Source organism: Embiotoca jacksoni, unplaced genomic scaffold (genome assembly GCF_022577435.1).
Source record: "Embiotoca jacksoni isolate LCO1_2020_lvr unplaced genomic scaffold, fEmbJac1.0.p SCAF_3, whole genome shotgun sequence".
In the NCBI taxonomy this organism is placed as follows: Eukaryota; Metazoa; Chordata; class Actinopteri; family Embiotocidae; genus Embiotoca; species Embiotoca jacksoni.
The window spans coordinates 18,321,992-18,338,143 of NW_027185381.1; the positions used below are offsets into that span (position 1 = coordinate 18,321,992).

A 16,152-nucleotide genomic window follows, 5' to 3' on the forward strand; every position below is an offset into this window, starting at 1 on the left:
ATTAGCCATTCTCAAGCTTAATTAGCATTTTATATGCTGAGGGATTTTCCTCTCATTTCATTGTTCTGTGGAGAAATTTTTTTTTTTTACTCTTTACTTGCAATGCAGTGGTTGCATGTTTTTCCACCATTACTTAGTAAATGTCTCCCCCTACTGGTAAAAACACTCAAATACAATACAGCACAACTTCCCTGTCATTTACATCCAAGAGGCAATTGTTTACCAATTAATGACACACCAGTTGTGACATCTAATTTTGTCAGATGGTTTATTGAACCATGCAATCCATGTCATATCAGCAACCTGTTACAGCCATACATCTGTCAATACTTTGCAGTATATTAAGGCAGGAAAAAATAAAAAGAGGTTCTGTACAGTCGACATCTTACAGTTCTCTAGAAGATATGCAGTTGTAAACAGTGACCATAACTATGCGACAGTACTGATTCAGACTACAGTATACATGTGTTGCATGACAAGAAATAAAATCAAATATAATGTTTATACATTTTACAGCACATATATGGTGACAATATTACAGTAAGTAGAAAGCACTAAAAATAATGTTCCTTCCATTGACATTTCTACAAAACACTGACAGTAAAAACAGAAGTATAGTTCCTCTTTGTTTCTGTGCTGTCACCACTCGTCTCAGTTCAGCACTCGTATCTACTGACAACTTGATCTAATCTGGCTACGATCCTTCCTTCATTGTCTCTACTAAAGCTTTACTGTACATTATTTTAATACACCAACTGTGTAATGAATAAGGCACTTTGATGTGATTAGCAGCTGAACTATAACCTAAGAGGGGCGTCATATCTTGGCTATTGTGACTCTTCTGACGCACGCGCACACGCACACGCACACGCACACGCTATCAATAACAGAAGACCTATTCAGACTCTGCCTACGCATGCATGCAGACAAACATACACATATGCGCTATTGTAATCACTGACACACACACACACTCTAATACACACTGTGGCTCTAACTATCCATTCTATGATTACATGCCACCATTTTTAGATTCAACTGACTGATTTACTGGACTGTGGGTGCTCTGCACATTCATCTACGGACAAAACAATCATGCAACAAGACCTGCTAATCTTTGGCCACGCGCTCCTTCAGAAAAACAAGCATCATACATTTGGCAAAAATATACTGTGTTGTCATTCAACAGCAAAAATCAGCTTAAGAGGGTATTTAACACTGTTTCAGTGTGCAGATATTACTGCGGGAAAGAGGGACTGCACTTTTGTAACTGTGAATGCACAGCTTCATATAAAATATACTAATTCACTAAATAAAGCTGGAAAGTAAGAAAACATATTTACAGCAAGCCTTCATTTTGGTACATACAGTAACATTCTTCAGTAACAAAACCGATTGTGCATAGTTTTAACTTGAACAAACAGAACACAGGAATAGATTCTGATATGCAAAATGATAGAGTCGTCACGGTTTTACGATAGACACAAGTGGATCCTTCACTTATATAAGAACAAGTCATAATGCTGGAGAAATTACACATGATTTCAAAGATACAGTTCATAGATTCACATACCAAGTTTCTCAAGAACACTGTTCAAAAAGGCAAGTTTGGAGTCACGATGCAGGAGGGTGGGGGGGAGGGGGGGAGGGACGGGACAATACGAATCATTCAGCAGGTACTAAAGTGATAGTAAAAGTACATTTACTGGATATGTTTATAAAGGAAGTCCACAAAAGCCTGATGTTTGGAGAGTGACATGTTCAGAGGCTGTGCACTATGGAACATGGTGCTGTTGCCCTGTTTTGTTTTCACGCCACAGCTTCTAGCCCTCTTTCATTCCCACCAAGTGCTCCATGACTTCCATTTAAAGATTATGTCTTCACACCAAAGGTTGCCATTTGGGTAATTTAAAAAAAAACAAACAAACAGTGCATAGTAGTGTGCTACAGAGGCATCCTGTACTAAGATATCAACTTACAAATCAGTTCTAGGGGGAAACAGGGTCTTGATGGGGGAAACAGGTGTTCCTGCCGAGCTGAATTGGCTCACACATAGATCCCCTCTGGGTTCAGGCCAGAAGTGAGAGGACTGTGGAGGACCCGGAGATGACTGGACATCGTGTGGGACGACACAGGGCGCTTCAATGAGCCAGACAGGGGGACTAAATCTGAGAGGGGAACATTTAAAAGAAATAAAATGAGAAACATTGAATGAATGTAAGTGTACTTAAAAAATTTTACCAAATAGAAAAAGCTTGGTAAGCGTTGAGTTGTGGCATGTGACAACTAAGCAAACTGCATCAACAGAGGATTGTAACGTGTACTAGAGACCCCCCAAAATAGCTTTTTTTTTTTGTCATACTACTGTTTCAAAGATTAAGAATTAACTTTCACCTCAGCTGTATTTCAAAGATTTGGTTCGACATTAAGTCCTTTCGCACTTGCTTTTAAAATGTATCTTTTTCAAAATTTTCAAATCCAACAAGAGCCAATAAATTCATTAATTTCTGCTAAATTCCCAAATAAAAAAAATTCTGAGCCACACATATGCTGTGATTCAATGTGATGTATTTCTGCTATGTTGCCACCAGGAGGCACCACTGAGCCGTGCTGAGAATCAGACAATGCAGTGAATTTCATGGCTGGGCACCAAAGCTCTTGTTGACTTTCACACATATACTGAAAGGTTACAAGAAGATTATCAACACTCCATTATTACTTTTCATAATTGAAATCCATTACCATGAAGTGTAATTAGGAGAATGACTCTCTTAATTACGCAAAGATGAACTCCATTTAATGCAGTAAGAAAAATATCTGCTGAGATATTCAAGTAAAGATGGGGCCTTAACTGCAGTGTTACAAATTACGATGAAAATAAATGCAAATTGGCATAAATTATTACACTTTCACTGTAACTACAAAGTATTCTTTTGTGTGCTTCTTCATGTTTCACACAAAAAATACAAATCATTTTGTAAAATGGAGAAGTCAAATATCCAATACTTTCCATTTACACTATAAAATGCAATAAAAAAAAAAATGATATTAATATCTATTACCAGTTTTTAAAGGCAGTGGATAAGTGTAATACAAAATTGGTCAAGGGTGTGCTTGAAAATAAAGGCTTAATTTAATGTTAATATTTGGACATTTAGGTTTATAGATTTGTTTTCGTGCTCAGACACTTGTTTTATAAATTTGAACTTTCTTTTTTTTTTTTTTTTACCTCTTATCTTTGTTTGCTAGTTGAATAACCAGCTCTTTGCCTGCAAGGTTTAATTACAAGCTGATCGCTATTACTATATTACCATAAAGCTTTTAATAACCAGCTGGCTTATCATTATGGCTGTGCTGAGTGTATAGCCTTTGTTACATTGCTCAGTCATCATTTAGAGCTCTTAGTTTATGTGTCAGCTCTCTGCTGGCCTCCTGTAGGATGACAAAGCTTTGCTCCAATGAGCCCATCACAGAAACTGCTGAGCATGTGATAGAGGGACAGCATGATGGAAGGACTGAAGGATGCACAGAGAAAGTAGGGTGAATGGATGATGCCAGGTCTGTCTGTATCCAGGCAGCTGTTGGCATGGAGATTGTAACTGCCACTGAAGTGGGTAAAAACTAATACTGCACTCTTCACTACCCCTATTTTGTCCCAATTTCCTCAGTCACAACCGCACAGACACACACTTGAAAACAAGGCTGAGTCATTTTCTCTCAGCAGGCCGTCAAGACATGGGGGGGGGGGGGTTAATAAGCGCTTTGATGGAACAGAATGACTTCACTAATGCACAGGCAGACTCAAACACAAACTGCACTTTCTGCACGTTAATAAGAATAAGTTGTATGATGGCTGTGTAAATGACAACCAGAGAGCAACATTTATTGTTAAACAGCCTGCACTCAGACATACAATTAAAGGCCTTTGCACAGCTCAGGCGTTGTCTTTTCATGAGATTAGTTCACACAACAATATATTTTTTCGAACTGTTGTTTTTGTCAGGAGTATTTTCACGCAGAACGCAAATATTATGAGGCTAAAACGTTTTATTTTTTTGGAAGGAGTCCGATTTTTCGGAGCTTTCGCACCACAAATAAATGCATCAACCAATCACATTGTGTATTTCAGATGAGATCCAAAGTTTTCACGACACAGAATATACATTCCATAGCTGCCCTTGAAGCACACGTGTAGAGGGATTTGCAGACCACTCACAACTGTGAAGGAGCAGACACGGCACACAAAGTCTGTGTTGGTCAGCTGAACTGTATCTTCAGGTCTGAACCCAAAACCCAGAACTCCTTCTGTATCATGACTGACTGATGTGCACTGCGACACATCATGTTAAAGTATCTCTGTATCAGTTTAAAAGAAAATAAGACCATATGTTTGCAGTATTGACGTTTTCAAAGTACAGCGGTATAGTTTAATACCTTAATACCACCAATGCCTATTTAAAAAAGATATTTTTGCTACTTTTGAATCCATAATTCTTTTGAAGGAAAAACTGGCACGAATCTATTTGACCTTTCTTTTGAACAACTGTTGCAATTTCGCGGCCTTGCCTTAGTTGGATCCATAACTCCAAAAGACATTCCTTAAAAGAGAAAAAGATAAATCCACTCGTGATGTTTAGAACAAAATGTCATTACCTATACCGTGACTGTTGTGGCTACTTTCATCTTCAGTGGGTTCAGCCGGCAGCACTGTGACTTTGGTGCCAGTCTGCTTGATGAACTGCTGCAAGTTAACCTGCCTCAGCTCTTTAGTCAGCTGCTCCAGGTCGTGCTGCATGTCCTTCAATGAAAAAGCACAAAGTCAAATGATTCTTCAGAAAAGAGTAAAACATTACCAGCAGCCTGAAACTGATTGACTTGTATATTTAGAAATTAAACAAGCCAATAGCAATATTCCTGATAAATACTGAAATCTTCTGTCAGCCTGGCTTATTATGAGAACAATAATGTTTTGCAGGGCATTGTTATATATTGTTTTCTGCCAGCTTATGACATCAAAAATCCGATGTTTTTAAAGCCAATTCTTTGTTATATTCTATTGATTACAAACTGATTGATATTAGTACTGATTGATGTGAATACTCCACCAGTTTAGCCCTGCACTTAAATACTCAAATGTGGGCTGCCTCATGGTGGAAAGTCAGAATCCTACATAACCAGAGATATTGAATTATCTGTCAAAACTCGGCTACACAGTAAAAGCTCGAGATATCTGGTAAGCTGACTTAACTCCACACCTACAAATTTGTTCATTTTAAAGTCTTTAAATCCATTAACTGGATTTTGCACACTACTTTTAAAAATGTGTACTCTCCAAGACCGGTGAACAGACTTTGATGTGTGAAAAAAAAAAAGAAAAGAAGGAAAACAATTTTTCCTTAAAATTCAGCACCAACAGTGGGTGACGATTCAGGTGTACAGATTCTTAAATGCAATTATTGCTGCTGGATGGTTACCCTTGTCTCTATATCTCCCTGCAGTATTATTTTGTTTCAACACTTAGACCAACGAAAGGAACCCCAGCGTGTTGCTCACCTGCAGTTTCTTGCAGCTTTGTCCAAGTGACCTGTCCACAGCTCTGCAGCTGCTCTCCAGCTGGACAGCCTGTCTCTCTTGGGCCTTCAACTCGGCTTTGACCCTGAGGACCTGAGTCCGAGCCTCTGCCTCACTCACCCACTGGGTCTCCTGCCGCTCTCTCTGCAGCTTCTCCTCTTCCAGACCTGCCTCGACACCCTGATGGGGAAAAAACAGGCCAAACAGCTAAGGATAAAGAAGAAAACTAGCTACAACACACAATCACCGGAAAGACTGTAGTACCCCAACAATCATGATGAACAACAAAACCTTATTTCTTTTCTAAAATTCAATATCATGATATTCTCCCACACCTGGACCATTGCCAGCTTTTCTTCAATATCCAGTTCACAGCCCTGCAGACGCCCACGTAGCTCCTGCAGCCTCTCCTCCAGCTGTCTCTCACTCTCCAGCTCAATCTGCAGCTCCGTGGCCCAAAACTCTTCCTCCTCCATCTCCACCTCATTCTTCCTCAGGTGCTTCTCTAGTCTCCGAATCTCCTCTATCAGCCCGCCGCCTACTCCTGGATCCCCAGTGAACCCTCCACCTCGCCCGCCTCGCCTCTCAGCCCAGGCTTGGAGCTCAGCTTCATAGGCCTCCAGCTTCTTCTCCACCACATTGAGAGTCTCTCTCTGCAGACCGACCAATCTGACCAGATCTTCCATGCGACAGGCCCACAGGCCGGGGGACGCCGTCCCCATGGCTGGTCCAGCATGGTGATGATTCCCACCATTTCCTAGAAGAAGTCTTCGTTTGGCCTCGGCCTCACCGATTCTGCCCCCACTCAGTATCTCCCTGAGGCTTCTGGGTGCACCAGTGAATGTAAGAGACTTGCGGCGCGGTTCACGGCGGCGGAGAGAACGATCATTGGGATGACGAAGCTTTGCAAGAGGAGGAAGGCTCTGCCGATGCAGCCCGCGTTCAGGACCCCTGAGAGGGGGGCCTTCGGAGGGGGGTCGTTCAGTCAGCGAGGGGCCTGTGCGATGCAGGATCAGCTGGACATCACCAGCATACTGTCCCCAGGTGTTCAGAGAAGCCACAGGGCTCTCATGGGGGGCCAAGTGACGCTCTGTGTCTCGCCATTTTTCTACCAGAGTGTATCTCCCGGTGCGACCTGTAAACAACACAAGAGATAGGCTAGATTCAGGAAAAACATAACTTTAAACAGAGAGAAAATTGCAAGGATGTTGACTTTTAGTTAAAGACGCTTTAGGTAACTTTGACCACTAGAGGGAAGAAAAACTCTAAAACAAACTTACAGAAATGTGGCCGTGATATACTATAAGCAAATGAAACTGTTAGGATAATATGTTGGAAAGCAAGCTTCGTCTTGAACCTTCAGCAGACACAGATTAACATTATAATCTCGTTGAAGAGAGAATTTAATTCTAACCAGCTTTTCTGTTTGTGGCATCTGAAAACACCTTGCAATTTTTTTAAAGTGAGATGAGAGCCTTATGTCCCAATCATACAGTAAAAATGGAGGCTGCAATACAGAACAATCAGGCAAAAAAGGGTGTAAGCTGCACAGATCTGCAGTGTAGGGCTATTATTCAGTGGTGTTAGTGCTTCAAGCAACCATTTCACATTACAATTTCTTCAATGATTGCAACAAATAAAAAGCTTTGTGCTGTTTAGAGAAAACCTAGACACAATACTTATAGTAGCATGTAGTCAGAAACACTTGTAAAATACCAAAGAGCCAAACTATTATTGTTGTCTGATCACTTAACATGGTGTGCATGGTTTTAATTAAAAAAAAAATAGGCAGAGGAGGAGAGGGGCTCAGAAGAGCTGCCTTCTCAGTTTGGCAGGAGACTGAGGGATGAGTCAGACTTTCCCTCCTCCTACCCTGCGCTTTGTGGGAAGTGATGTCAATACAGTATGCTCAAGTTCCCCCGTTCCTGAAGGAGCCATATGGGAAAAGGGAACGCTTAGATCCAAGAAAGTACCACTAAAGCCTATGACCCACTGTATCTCAGCAGGAGCTTAAGATGTAGGCAGGAGATTTGACACTTGTTTATTTCATAAGGACTTCTTTTCAATTAACAAAAGGCAGTTTGGCATTTGGGAGAAACATAAACCCAGATGACAGTTGTTGGTTGGTGAATACTTAATACACTTGATAAAAAATAAATAAATAAATAAATAAATAAAAAAAAAACTTTTTGTGTGCATTGTTTTGGAATTGTTCAATGTCTGTGGTATAACTTAAACTTAAAGGTCCCATATTGTTCAAAATCCAGATTTTCATTTCTTCTTTGATTATAAAACAGCATTCAGTGTTATATTAAGACCTTGAATGTCTCAAAATGTTCAGTCCACACACCACCTGTATTGAGCAAATGAACCAGTTGGACTTCTTTAAGTTTGTGATGTCACAAACTCACATTCACTGATATGTCCGCTTTCAGCGGGGCCCACTGTCCAACTTTTTATGTAAAAGAAAAAACCGCGCTGTCACTCTGTCGTGGAGCAAGCAAATTAAAAGATGAAAGAAACCTTGCGGTTGAACTGGGTGTGCTTCACTCAGAAAAGAGTCAGCCAATCAAAAAAGAGAGTCACTGAAATCAATATGCCTTAAAGACACAGACACAAAACAACTTGTTCCTGGTAGAACTAAAGAGAGAAAAGCTGTATTTCGGTGCTTATAACCACAAAAATATATTCTGATGAATATCAAGACTGCAAATACAACACTGTAAAAGTGTAAAATATGGGACCTTCTGGTGTAAGTGCTAAAAAAAGATCAAGGAAATTTGTGTGCAGACATCAGTCAATTACTAATTGATGTGTGGTATAGCCCAATTCATATTGACTAAGTCAAACAGAGGGCAGGGTAGGAGATTTTTTTTTCTCAGGTGTGCTTGTTGTTGCCTTTATAAAATGGGTATTATTTACCTATGGCCTGGGCCAGAGCGATCACCACCTCCTGGCAGGTGGTTGCCTCAGTGACACCACAGACAACCCTCTGGACTCCATCCACCCAGACCTTGAGCTCCATGTTGGGTCAGAAGCAAGGCGGCCGGTTGTGGTGTGTTGGCCCCAACATTATTGAAGGCTGCAATGGTGCAGGGCAGCTGAAGCCCCTCTGGCTAATTCACTGTGGAGGAAACACAAAAGAAAACAGGAAGCAGTTAGTCAGGATGTGCTCACGGCCAAACTTTTAAGGCTCCTATGGCAATGTTTGTTAACACAAGTGGTCAGTTTAGCAGAAGAAAATTATACACAGTCAAAGGCACAGTCAGGCTATTTCAGTTGTAGGTGAAGGTAAAGGACAGTCCAGTAGAGAATCATAGAGGCAGGCATGCCAAGACCAGCTGGCCATAACACTGTTGTTTTGTTCTTCTCTATGAATAGGTACATGTCTGTTGGGGGTGCAGGATGAATCTGCCAGCAGACATTCCCAAGCCCAGTTCCTGCTTTTGTACAGAGAATTACATGGACGCAGTGAAGACAAAAACATTAACTCAGTTGCAAAGAAAGGACAGAAACAGACAGGGAAGGAAAATTAATTACAAAACGAAAAGGGACAGCTGGAAGAATCATAACACAGGGGAGGGGAGAAGGGTTTTGTTTTTGACGTCACAGTTATTTTCACTGTTCTGTAACACATTTAACATTGCTATGGTCTGTATTCTGCACTGATCGAAAGTATTATTCCCTACTGTGTAAACACATAGCAGAAACGTGAGTGACAGGGTGTCTTCATAAAGTTTGTTTGTGACCAACTGATGCTATTTAAAGACCTATAAAATCAGCCAAGTGGATGTGAAAATGTAAACTGGTAACTCAAATTATCAGACGGACGAAGCACACATCAAAACGTGAATAACTGCTAACATGACGCTGTATGTGAAATCTAGAAGGAGGAATCCTTCAAAGTGCTCTTCAAGGGCAGTGAACAGGGACAGACTGAATGGCATCTCTGCAGATCTGTATCGCTTTAACCTTCACTGCACCTACACTACGGAGTCAAAAGGTACTTTTGTTCCCCAACCCCCCACCAATTACATCTCCCCCGGTCCATGTATTCCCTATCCACATTCACAAAGTCATCCACACCAGCCTGTCCTACCCTCTGCCGATTGCTTCTCTAAATATGGTCAAGACAGTGAGCTCTGCTGCTGATATACAGGAGACAAACAGATGGAGCTGTCATGAAGTCATTGTTGATTATCATTATTTTCAGTAGATTGATGAATCGTTTACTTTATTTAAACAACAAAAAAAGGTAACAAATACCCATCACAAATTCAAGGTGACATCTTGAAATTGCTTGTTTAGCCAGTCTAATTCCCAAAGTGTTCCATAAAAGGAGCAAATCCTCACATCTGAAAGTGAAAGCAGCAAAGTTTTACATTTTTGATGATAATTGCCATAAAAGACTGATAGAGTATTGAAAATGTTTTTTACATTTTTAGTCCTGGCCACTCCACAAACAAAACAAAACCTTGTGTAGTTTCATTTTGGTGTGTATGTGCATCTCATCTTGTATTAATCCAGTAGGTACAGTCATTACATTTGTATGTACACGAGTGTCACCTTTGTCGGTCGCCTGATTGCTCTATTCTTGGTATGTCCACAGCTGCTTGGAAAGTGCTTTTGTCCTTCTTTCAGACTGCCCTTAAATGGCATTAAAAGTGCTGAAAGATGGAGTGGAACAGGAAAATAGTCACACACAGGCATGCTGCGAGATTTTTCTGCAGTGACCCAAAACACTATCACCATTTTGTTTAACCCATTTTTTCCGGTGGGATGTGGAAACAGTAATAGGCACTGGGTAGGTCTTGATGTAGAGCAGGCATAGCGGATCAGCCAGGGAGAAGGTGTTTGGATACACTGTAGGGAGAAAGTGATGAAAAATACCAACTATAGCAACACTTTAGGACTAATGGCGTCTGAGTCAGAGGGATTTAGAAAGCCTGCTGCCTGGAATAAGGTGCATTGCACTGGCGTTTGAAACAGTTGCAGGCTGATTCGAGGCCTCTTTCTTGTACAAGCTCAAGAAGACTCAGCGGGGCATTTACAAATGTTACATGCTTTGGTCCAGACTCATAACATTTGTATTCATTAACATTAACCCAGAAAACCCAGCTGATGATACAGGCACAGCGGTGCAGGGCAGAGTGCCATCCTGAGCTCTGCTGGCTCTGTTCCTCTGGCCTGTCAAAGCCGCAGCCTGGGGAGATGCCCACCTCCTGATTTGTGCAGCCTGTCTTGTGCCAAGAGGCAGTTCATGAGGCAGAGGAGCACTTGAATTCCTGTGAATCTACTTAAACTTCAGTCGAGAGACAATCAGCTGCAGCAAAACATCAAACCCAGATGACTTCAGTGCCCGTTTTCATTTGTTTTAGTCTCGTATTGGTTGAGTAACATTGACTCAAAGTGCATTCCTGTTTGAGCAGTGAGGTGTGTGAGGTGTGTGAGCTGCATCGAGCAGCCTGCCTACCCTTCTGCTGATGACAACTCTCCAGACCTACAGGAGCACACCAAGCTGCCAGGCAAAGGGCTTCAACTGGCTGTTGGTGTAAACAAGCTACCATATGCTCCAGTGGGTGTTAAAACACGACCAATACTCTTCAATAACACACACCATAAAGAAATACTGTAGGGGATTTTCCAGTAAGAGCGCAAAATATGGCACGGTTTCTTTTAGGGATTTACAATCTATCAAGCAGCTCGAACTGGCCTGGATATCGTGCAGTTTGGCAGTTTGCTCCAAAAGGGGGTATTTGAGGAAAACAAAAAGGGCATTCATTACATTAAAACAAAACCAAGAGTGAGCTCGACTCAAGAGAAAGCCTGTAGGGCAGCAACTGAACCAAGTCAAGAAAAATTATCTCAGGAAAACACCAACATGTACTACCGCCGCGAACAGACACTATTACACTCCAGTTCCTGTTCAAATGTTTTGAACATTGTTCACCAAGGTGGAACACAATACAACCATTTCATAAAGCACGGAAGCTTAATAACCCTTGTCATTTGGAAAGAATGTATTTATAAGTAGATCTTTAAAACTAATTTATAATAGAAAGTTTCTAACGTTCAAAACTCCCCCATACTGCTGTTAATTAAAGACAATAGGAATCTTCTTGCAGAGTGGAGCGACATCAGTCTTTTCTAGTGCTTAAACCTTTTTGCCTGTTGCTTAACCAAACTTTAATTCAAATTGCACACCCTGTAGAGTAGCATGTAATTACTAGCAATTTATACTCTGCTGTAATTGGTAACAGATCCGTTGTGAAACAGATCCCTGTGAGCAGCCAGGGACAGACGCTGGTTTATTGTGGAGGCGCTGGTGGTGACTGGGTTGGAACACACTGAAGAAATTGGTCGTTCCTTTCAGTTATTCCAGATAGTTATCAAGTGCTGCAACTACAGAAGCAATTATAATCCGGGGGCCTAAATCACTTTGGATTCTCAAACGTTTGTCATGAATGCGAGATACGCTGATGGGAAAAATCACTGTGGTTAAAGGGGAAAAGGTCTTGCAGCAATAACCTGATAAAGACACTTTTCGTCACAAATATGCCAGCCCAGTGTGCACACAATGCCCTCTGCAAGTGCAAACATTACAGAGCATGGTAAAGACCAGGGCCAGGCCTTGATCCTGTAGAGTGGAAACTGATAACATCCAGGGTAAGCATTCCTAGGCTGTGAGAATGCAACGGGCCAAGAGATAAGAAAGCTATGGGTCCCTCTGCTCAGAAACCCTGGTGGCAATGCAACATGCAACAGCTATGCAGTGGCACTTCAACATAATGCATCCAATCGTAAGTGTATTTAAGCATAATCGGTAATCATTGGAAGAGCCAGAGATGATTTTCTGCTTCCTTTCGCAACTAATTTTCAGCTGTATTAACATCTATAGAACGACAGGAAACAATGCCTGGACTAATTATAATAATTATTAAGTGATAAGCAGCTAAAGACTACATTGTGCCACCTTTAAATCAGGCTCAAATATAGTTACAAAATTGGAGAAAAGAATCCCAACAACCTAAATGACCCAAAAAAATAAAAACAAAAAAGGAACAAGTATTTTGCAGCGCTTGCTCAGACTTTCTGCTTTCAATCTGAAGATTGGGGTGTTTGGGATTAAACCCCCATCCAGTCACGCTACACACAACACCCCCAGCTCCTGTGAGCTTTCCAGTGGCCCCCGCCCTGCAGCTACACTCCTCTCTCTCCCTCTGCCTGGTTGATATTAAACTATTAGGCGCTGAAGCAGCCTCCCCCATTTGGGAGGTCAGTGCTGGCAGAATGTCAAACATCTGGACGGCACGTTCAGCCAGCAATAATGCCGCCTTTGTTCCCATGCCATATTCACTGCTCACTAGCCAGCTTTGAAGAGCCAGCAGGGCAGGCAGCAGGCTCCTGCACCAGGGCAGAGGCACAGCAGCAACACAGCGGGGCAACGCAGAGGCCTCTGGCCAATTTTAACATGTTACTGCGGTTTGTAAAACATCATCTGGTGTTGAAATCCACTCTTGCTGCACGTAAGCATTTACAGATCTAAAATGTTTTGTACGGGAGCAGCTGGGATGGCAGTCACAAACAACAACAAAAAAAAGCCCCCCCCCCAAAAAAAAATTCCAGTCTGCAGGTGGTTGTTTTCAGCCTGGTCTTCATGATGCAATGAGATGACACAAACTGACAGGATTCTATTTCTAAAGTTGAATAAACCTCTAAGATCACAAAGAATAGGACTGTGAAACCTGGTCTGAGTGCAACAACTCTACAGGTTGGTTCCGCTGCACCAGTTGTGTTCGCAAGTCGTGAGGAAGACTGGACCTTCAGAAACAATGACGTATGAGGGATTGATTTGAAATCTATTGATATATTCTGTTATTATCAATGGTGCATACGTTTTGAGACGATTAGGGCTTGAAAAAGTTGCAGATGAAGCTCTACCGGATTAGACAGACAGATAGAGTGAAAAGGGGCAAAGAAACATTTTAGGTGAATATTCTGCAAAACATATGGCCTGTCAAAAACCTCTGCAACATAATAAAGTCTGAATTAACATGTAAAAAGGGTTTTAATTTGGATTATTTACAGGATTATTATTTTTTTAGAGTCACAAGTCAAAGCATTAAGAGCTTGATATTTTGGCACTGAACATCCCGACAGACAAACTCTATGAGCATCTTTTAGTACGAAAATGCACCTCTGCCTTGTATATTTTGGTGCCGAGTGGGACGAGACTGGGGAAATGGCGATAACGGGCTGTAGTGGGTTCAGAGAGTAGCCCAACTCCTCTTCTACAGAAATGTTTCCGTTATCTCAGCCTCACAACTACAGCGGTCTCAGCCGAGCCACAATCTGCAAGAATTAAATCCCTGTAATGGTCTTACCTTCACAGCACAAAGGGGATTCAACTCAGTCCTTCCTCTCCGGGTTGAAGTTTGGAAGGAAAACACAGGTAAAGGCGTGAATTCCGCAAAATGTGTCCTTCTTCAGCATCGCCCAGCCAGTAAATCACTTCCAACGAACTGCGACAAAGTCACGTTTTGAGAGCAGAATAAAAGGATACCGACGACCCTTCAGAAAAACGTATTTCAATCCGCTGTCCGAAAGTTTGTGTGTCCCCCCCCCCCCCTGGGCGCTGTAGTGTTTTGCGGTCTCACCAGTGAGCTGCGGAAAATGCCCCTCTCCCCCGTCTCATTACTCCTGCTGCTGGTAAATACATCGCATTGGAACTGGGACACCGCAAGGCATTGTGGACTGTTTAAAGCTGCAAAACACTGCGAGGCTGGGGGAGGAGGGGGGAAGAGGGGGGGGGGGGGGGGGGGGGAAATGCCTTCAACCAACTTTTATACGTCCAGGACAGTTAAACACAACATACAGACTTCTCTTTCGATAAGGACTTACACAAGCAGCTAAGTATCGAAAATACTTGGATAAAGAGCATTTTTGCAGAGGCTTTGTATGAGCAAGGAAGTGTCAGGTTTATTTATACCTTTAGAAAATGAACTTTTTTTTAAAAAACATTTTCAGAGGTGGAAAGTAACTCAGTATGCCACAATTACTCAAGTATTGTATTTAAGTAGATTTTAGGTAGGCTACTTTACTTGACTACTAATTCTCACGAGGGTTTTATTTCAATAAAATAATCCAATACCTCAACAAAAATTGAAATTAAAAAAAATAAAATTAAAATTCTTTCCTCTCCCAGTAATCATCTGACCACCCTTGAGATTTATCTGCTGTTTATAAAACTGGATATAAAGTAGTTTAAACTAGCTCCACCTGCAGCAGCTACAACAGTAACATGCTGCTTACACATTGATGCTTCACTATTAATAATCTAATGATGTTATATATAATAATATATCAGTCAGAGAGACCAAACCAGGACTTTTACTTTCATGCTTTAACTACATTTTGCTTCGGATACGAATGAATTTTTACTGATGTAGGATTTTCCATGCAGGATTTATACCTTTTTATTTCGTATCGTATTTTTACATTTCTGTATCGGTAGTTTCATTGATCTGAGTAAAAGATCTGAACACTTCTTTCACCTCAGAAAAATTGTAGTTCACTTGAGTCCCTGTCGCAACTTGCAGTTTTGATTTTATTCATGTTTTGTGTGTATTTTATTTTTTTAATTAAGTCTGCTATGTTTTATTAACATGTTTATTGTGCTACCTGATGTAATCTCTGCAACAGTAAAAATGGTGAAAAATACCTCATATTTGAAACACTATAAGGTATTTCTTGTCCTATTCTGCAGACACCATAAAGCCAAAATGAGATACACTCCCCGTAAAATGAAACCACACAATGTGTGTCGGAATCATGAATTCATGGGTCAGTGATTTAAACAAAAATAATGCAAACACTTCATTACAACAAAATCACTTGGTAAAAGTGGTAAAAGACCATTTTTGTTACATATTATGAGAGATTAATATAAACAGTCACTGTGCAATAAACAGCGTAAAAAAAAAAATTGTATTTCCACTGCACCTGACTGAGGATAATTTATGGATGCATACGTTTCTTTAAAAAAGAAAGTAAATAAATGAAAACATGTATTAGCAGATGACTCGTTGGATAAGTGGAGGTTTACTGCCCTCTTGTGACAGAACAGACTATCTGATGTCATGAAATAACAGCTTGTCTTAATATTTTCTTTTCTTAGAAATCAAATTGGTTTCCAGGACGTTGGAGTGGAGTCACCAGCAGCTTTAAATAATTTTTTTTTATAATTAGTATTACATGAACAGTAATTGGTATTACTTCATCAGAAGTCTCTTGTAAAGCTATAACGATTAACTTTATTTAATGGAAGTGCATGAAGTGAAGTAATCACTTCCTTAACTACCATTTAAACCGTCTGCAAATTATTCTCTGCGGTATTGTGCAAGAGACCCACAGCAAACGTTTTAACGTCATAGCAGGGAAAGACTGGAGTAACAAATCATGGCAATGAAGGCATTTCGCATTTAAGTTTCCCATCAGTCCAGTGAGTCACTGACAATAAACTCATACATTGTTAAAGTTATCAGGTACACTGTGCTTTTTCTGCTATGACCTATCTGGATT

The 16,152-nt window shown here is 40.9% G+C and overlaps 1 protein-coding gene across 1 annotated transcript; it reads right to left on the reverse strand.

The window, feature by feature from the left end:
* Positions 1-251: 251 nt before the first annotated feature.
* On the reverse strand, positions 252-14,250 carry LOC138206139 (ras association domain-containing protein 8). The gene is made up of 6 exons (XM_069162654.1): positions 13,956-14,250; positions 8,494-8,695; positions 5,907-6,706; positions 5,554-5,751; positions 4,654-4,798; positions 252-2,168 (listed from the first exon to the last, which is right to left on the reverse strand). Exons 2-6 carry the CDS (start codon positions 8,594-8,596, stop codon positions 2,047-2,049), a joined length of 1,368 nt encoding a protein of 455 aa, XP_069018755.1. The 5' UTR covers positions 8,597-8,695; positions 13,956-14,250; the 3' UTR covers positions 252-2,046.
* Positions 14,251-16,152: the final 1,902 nt, after the last annotated feature.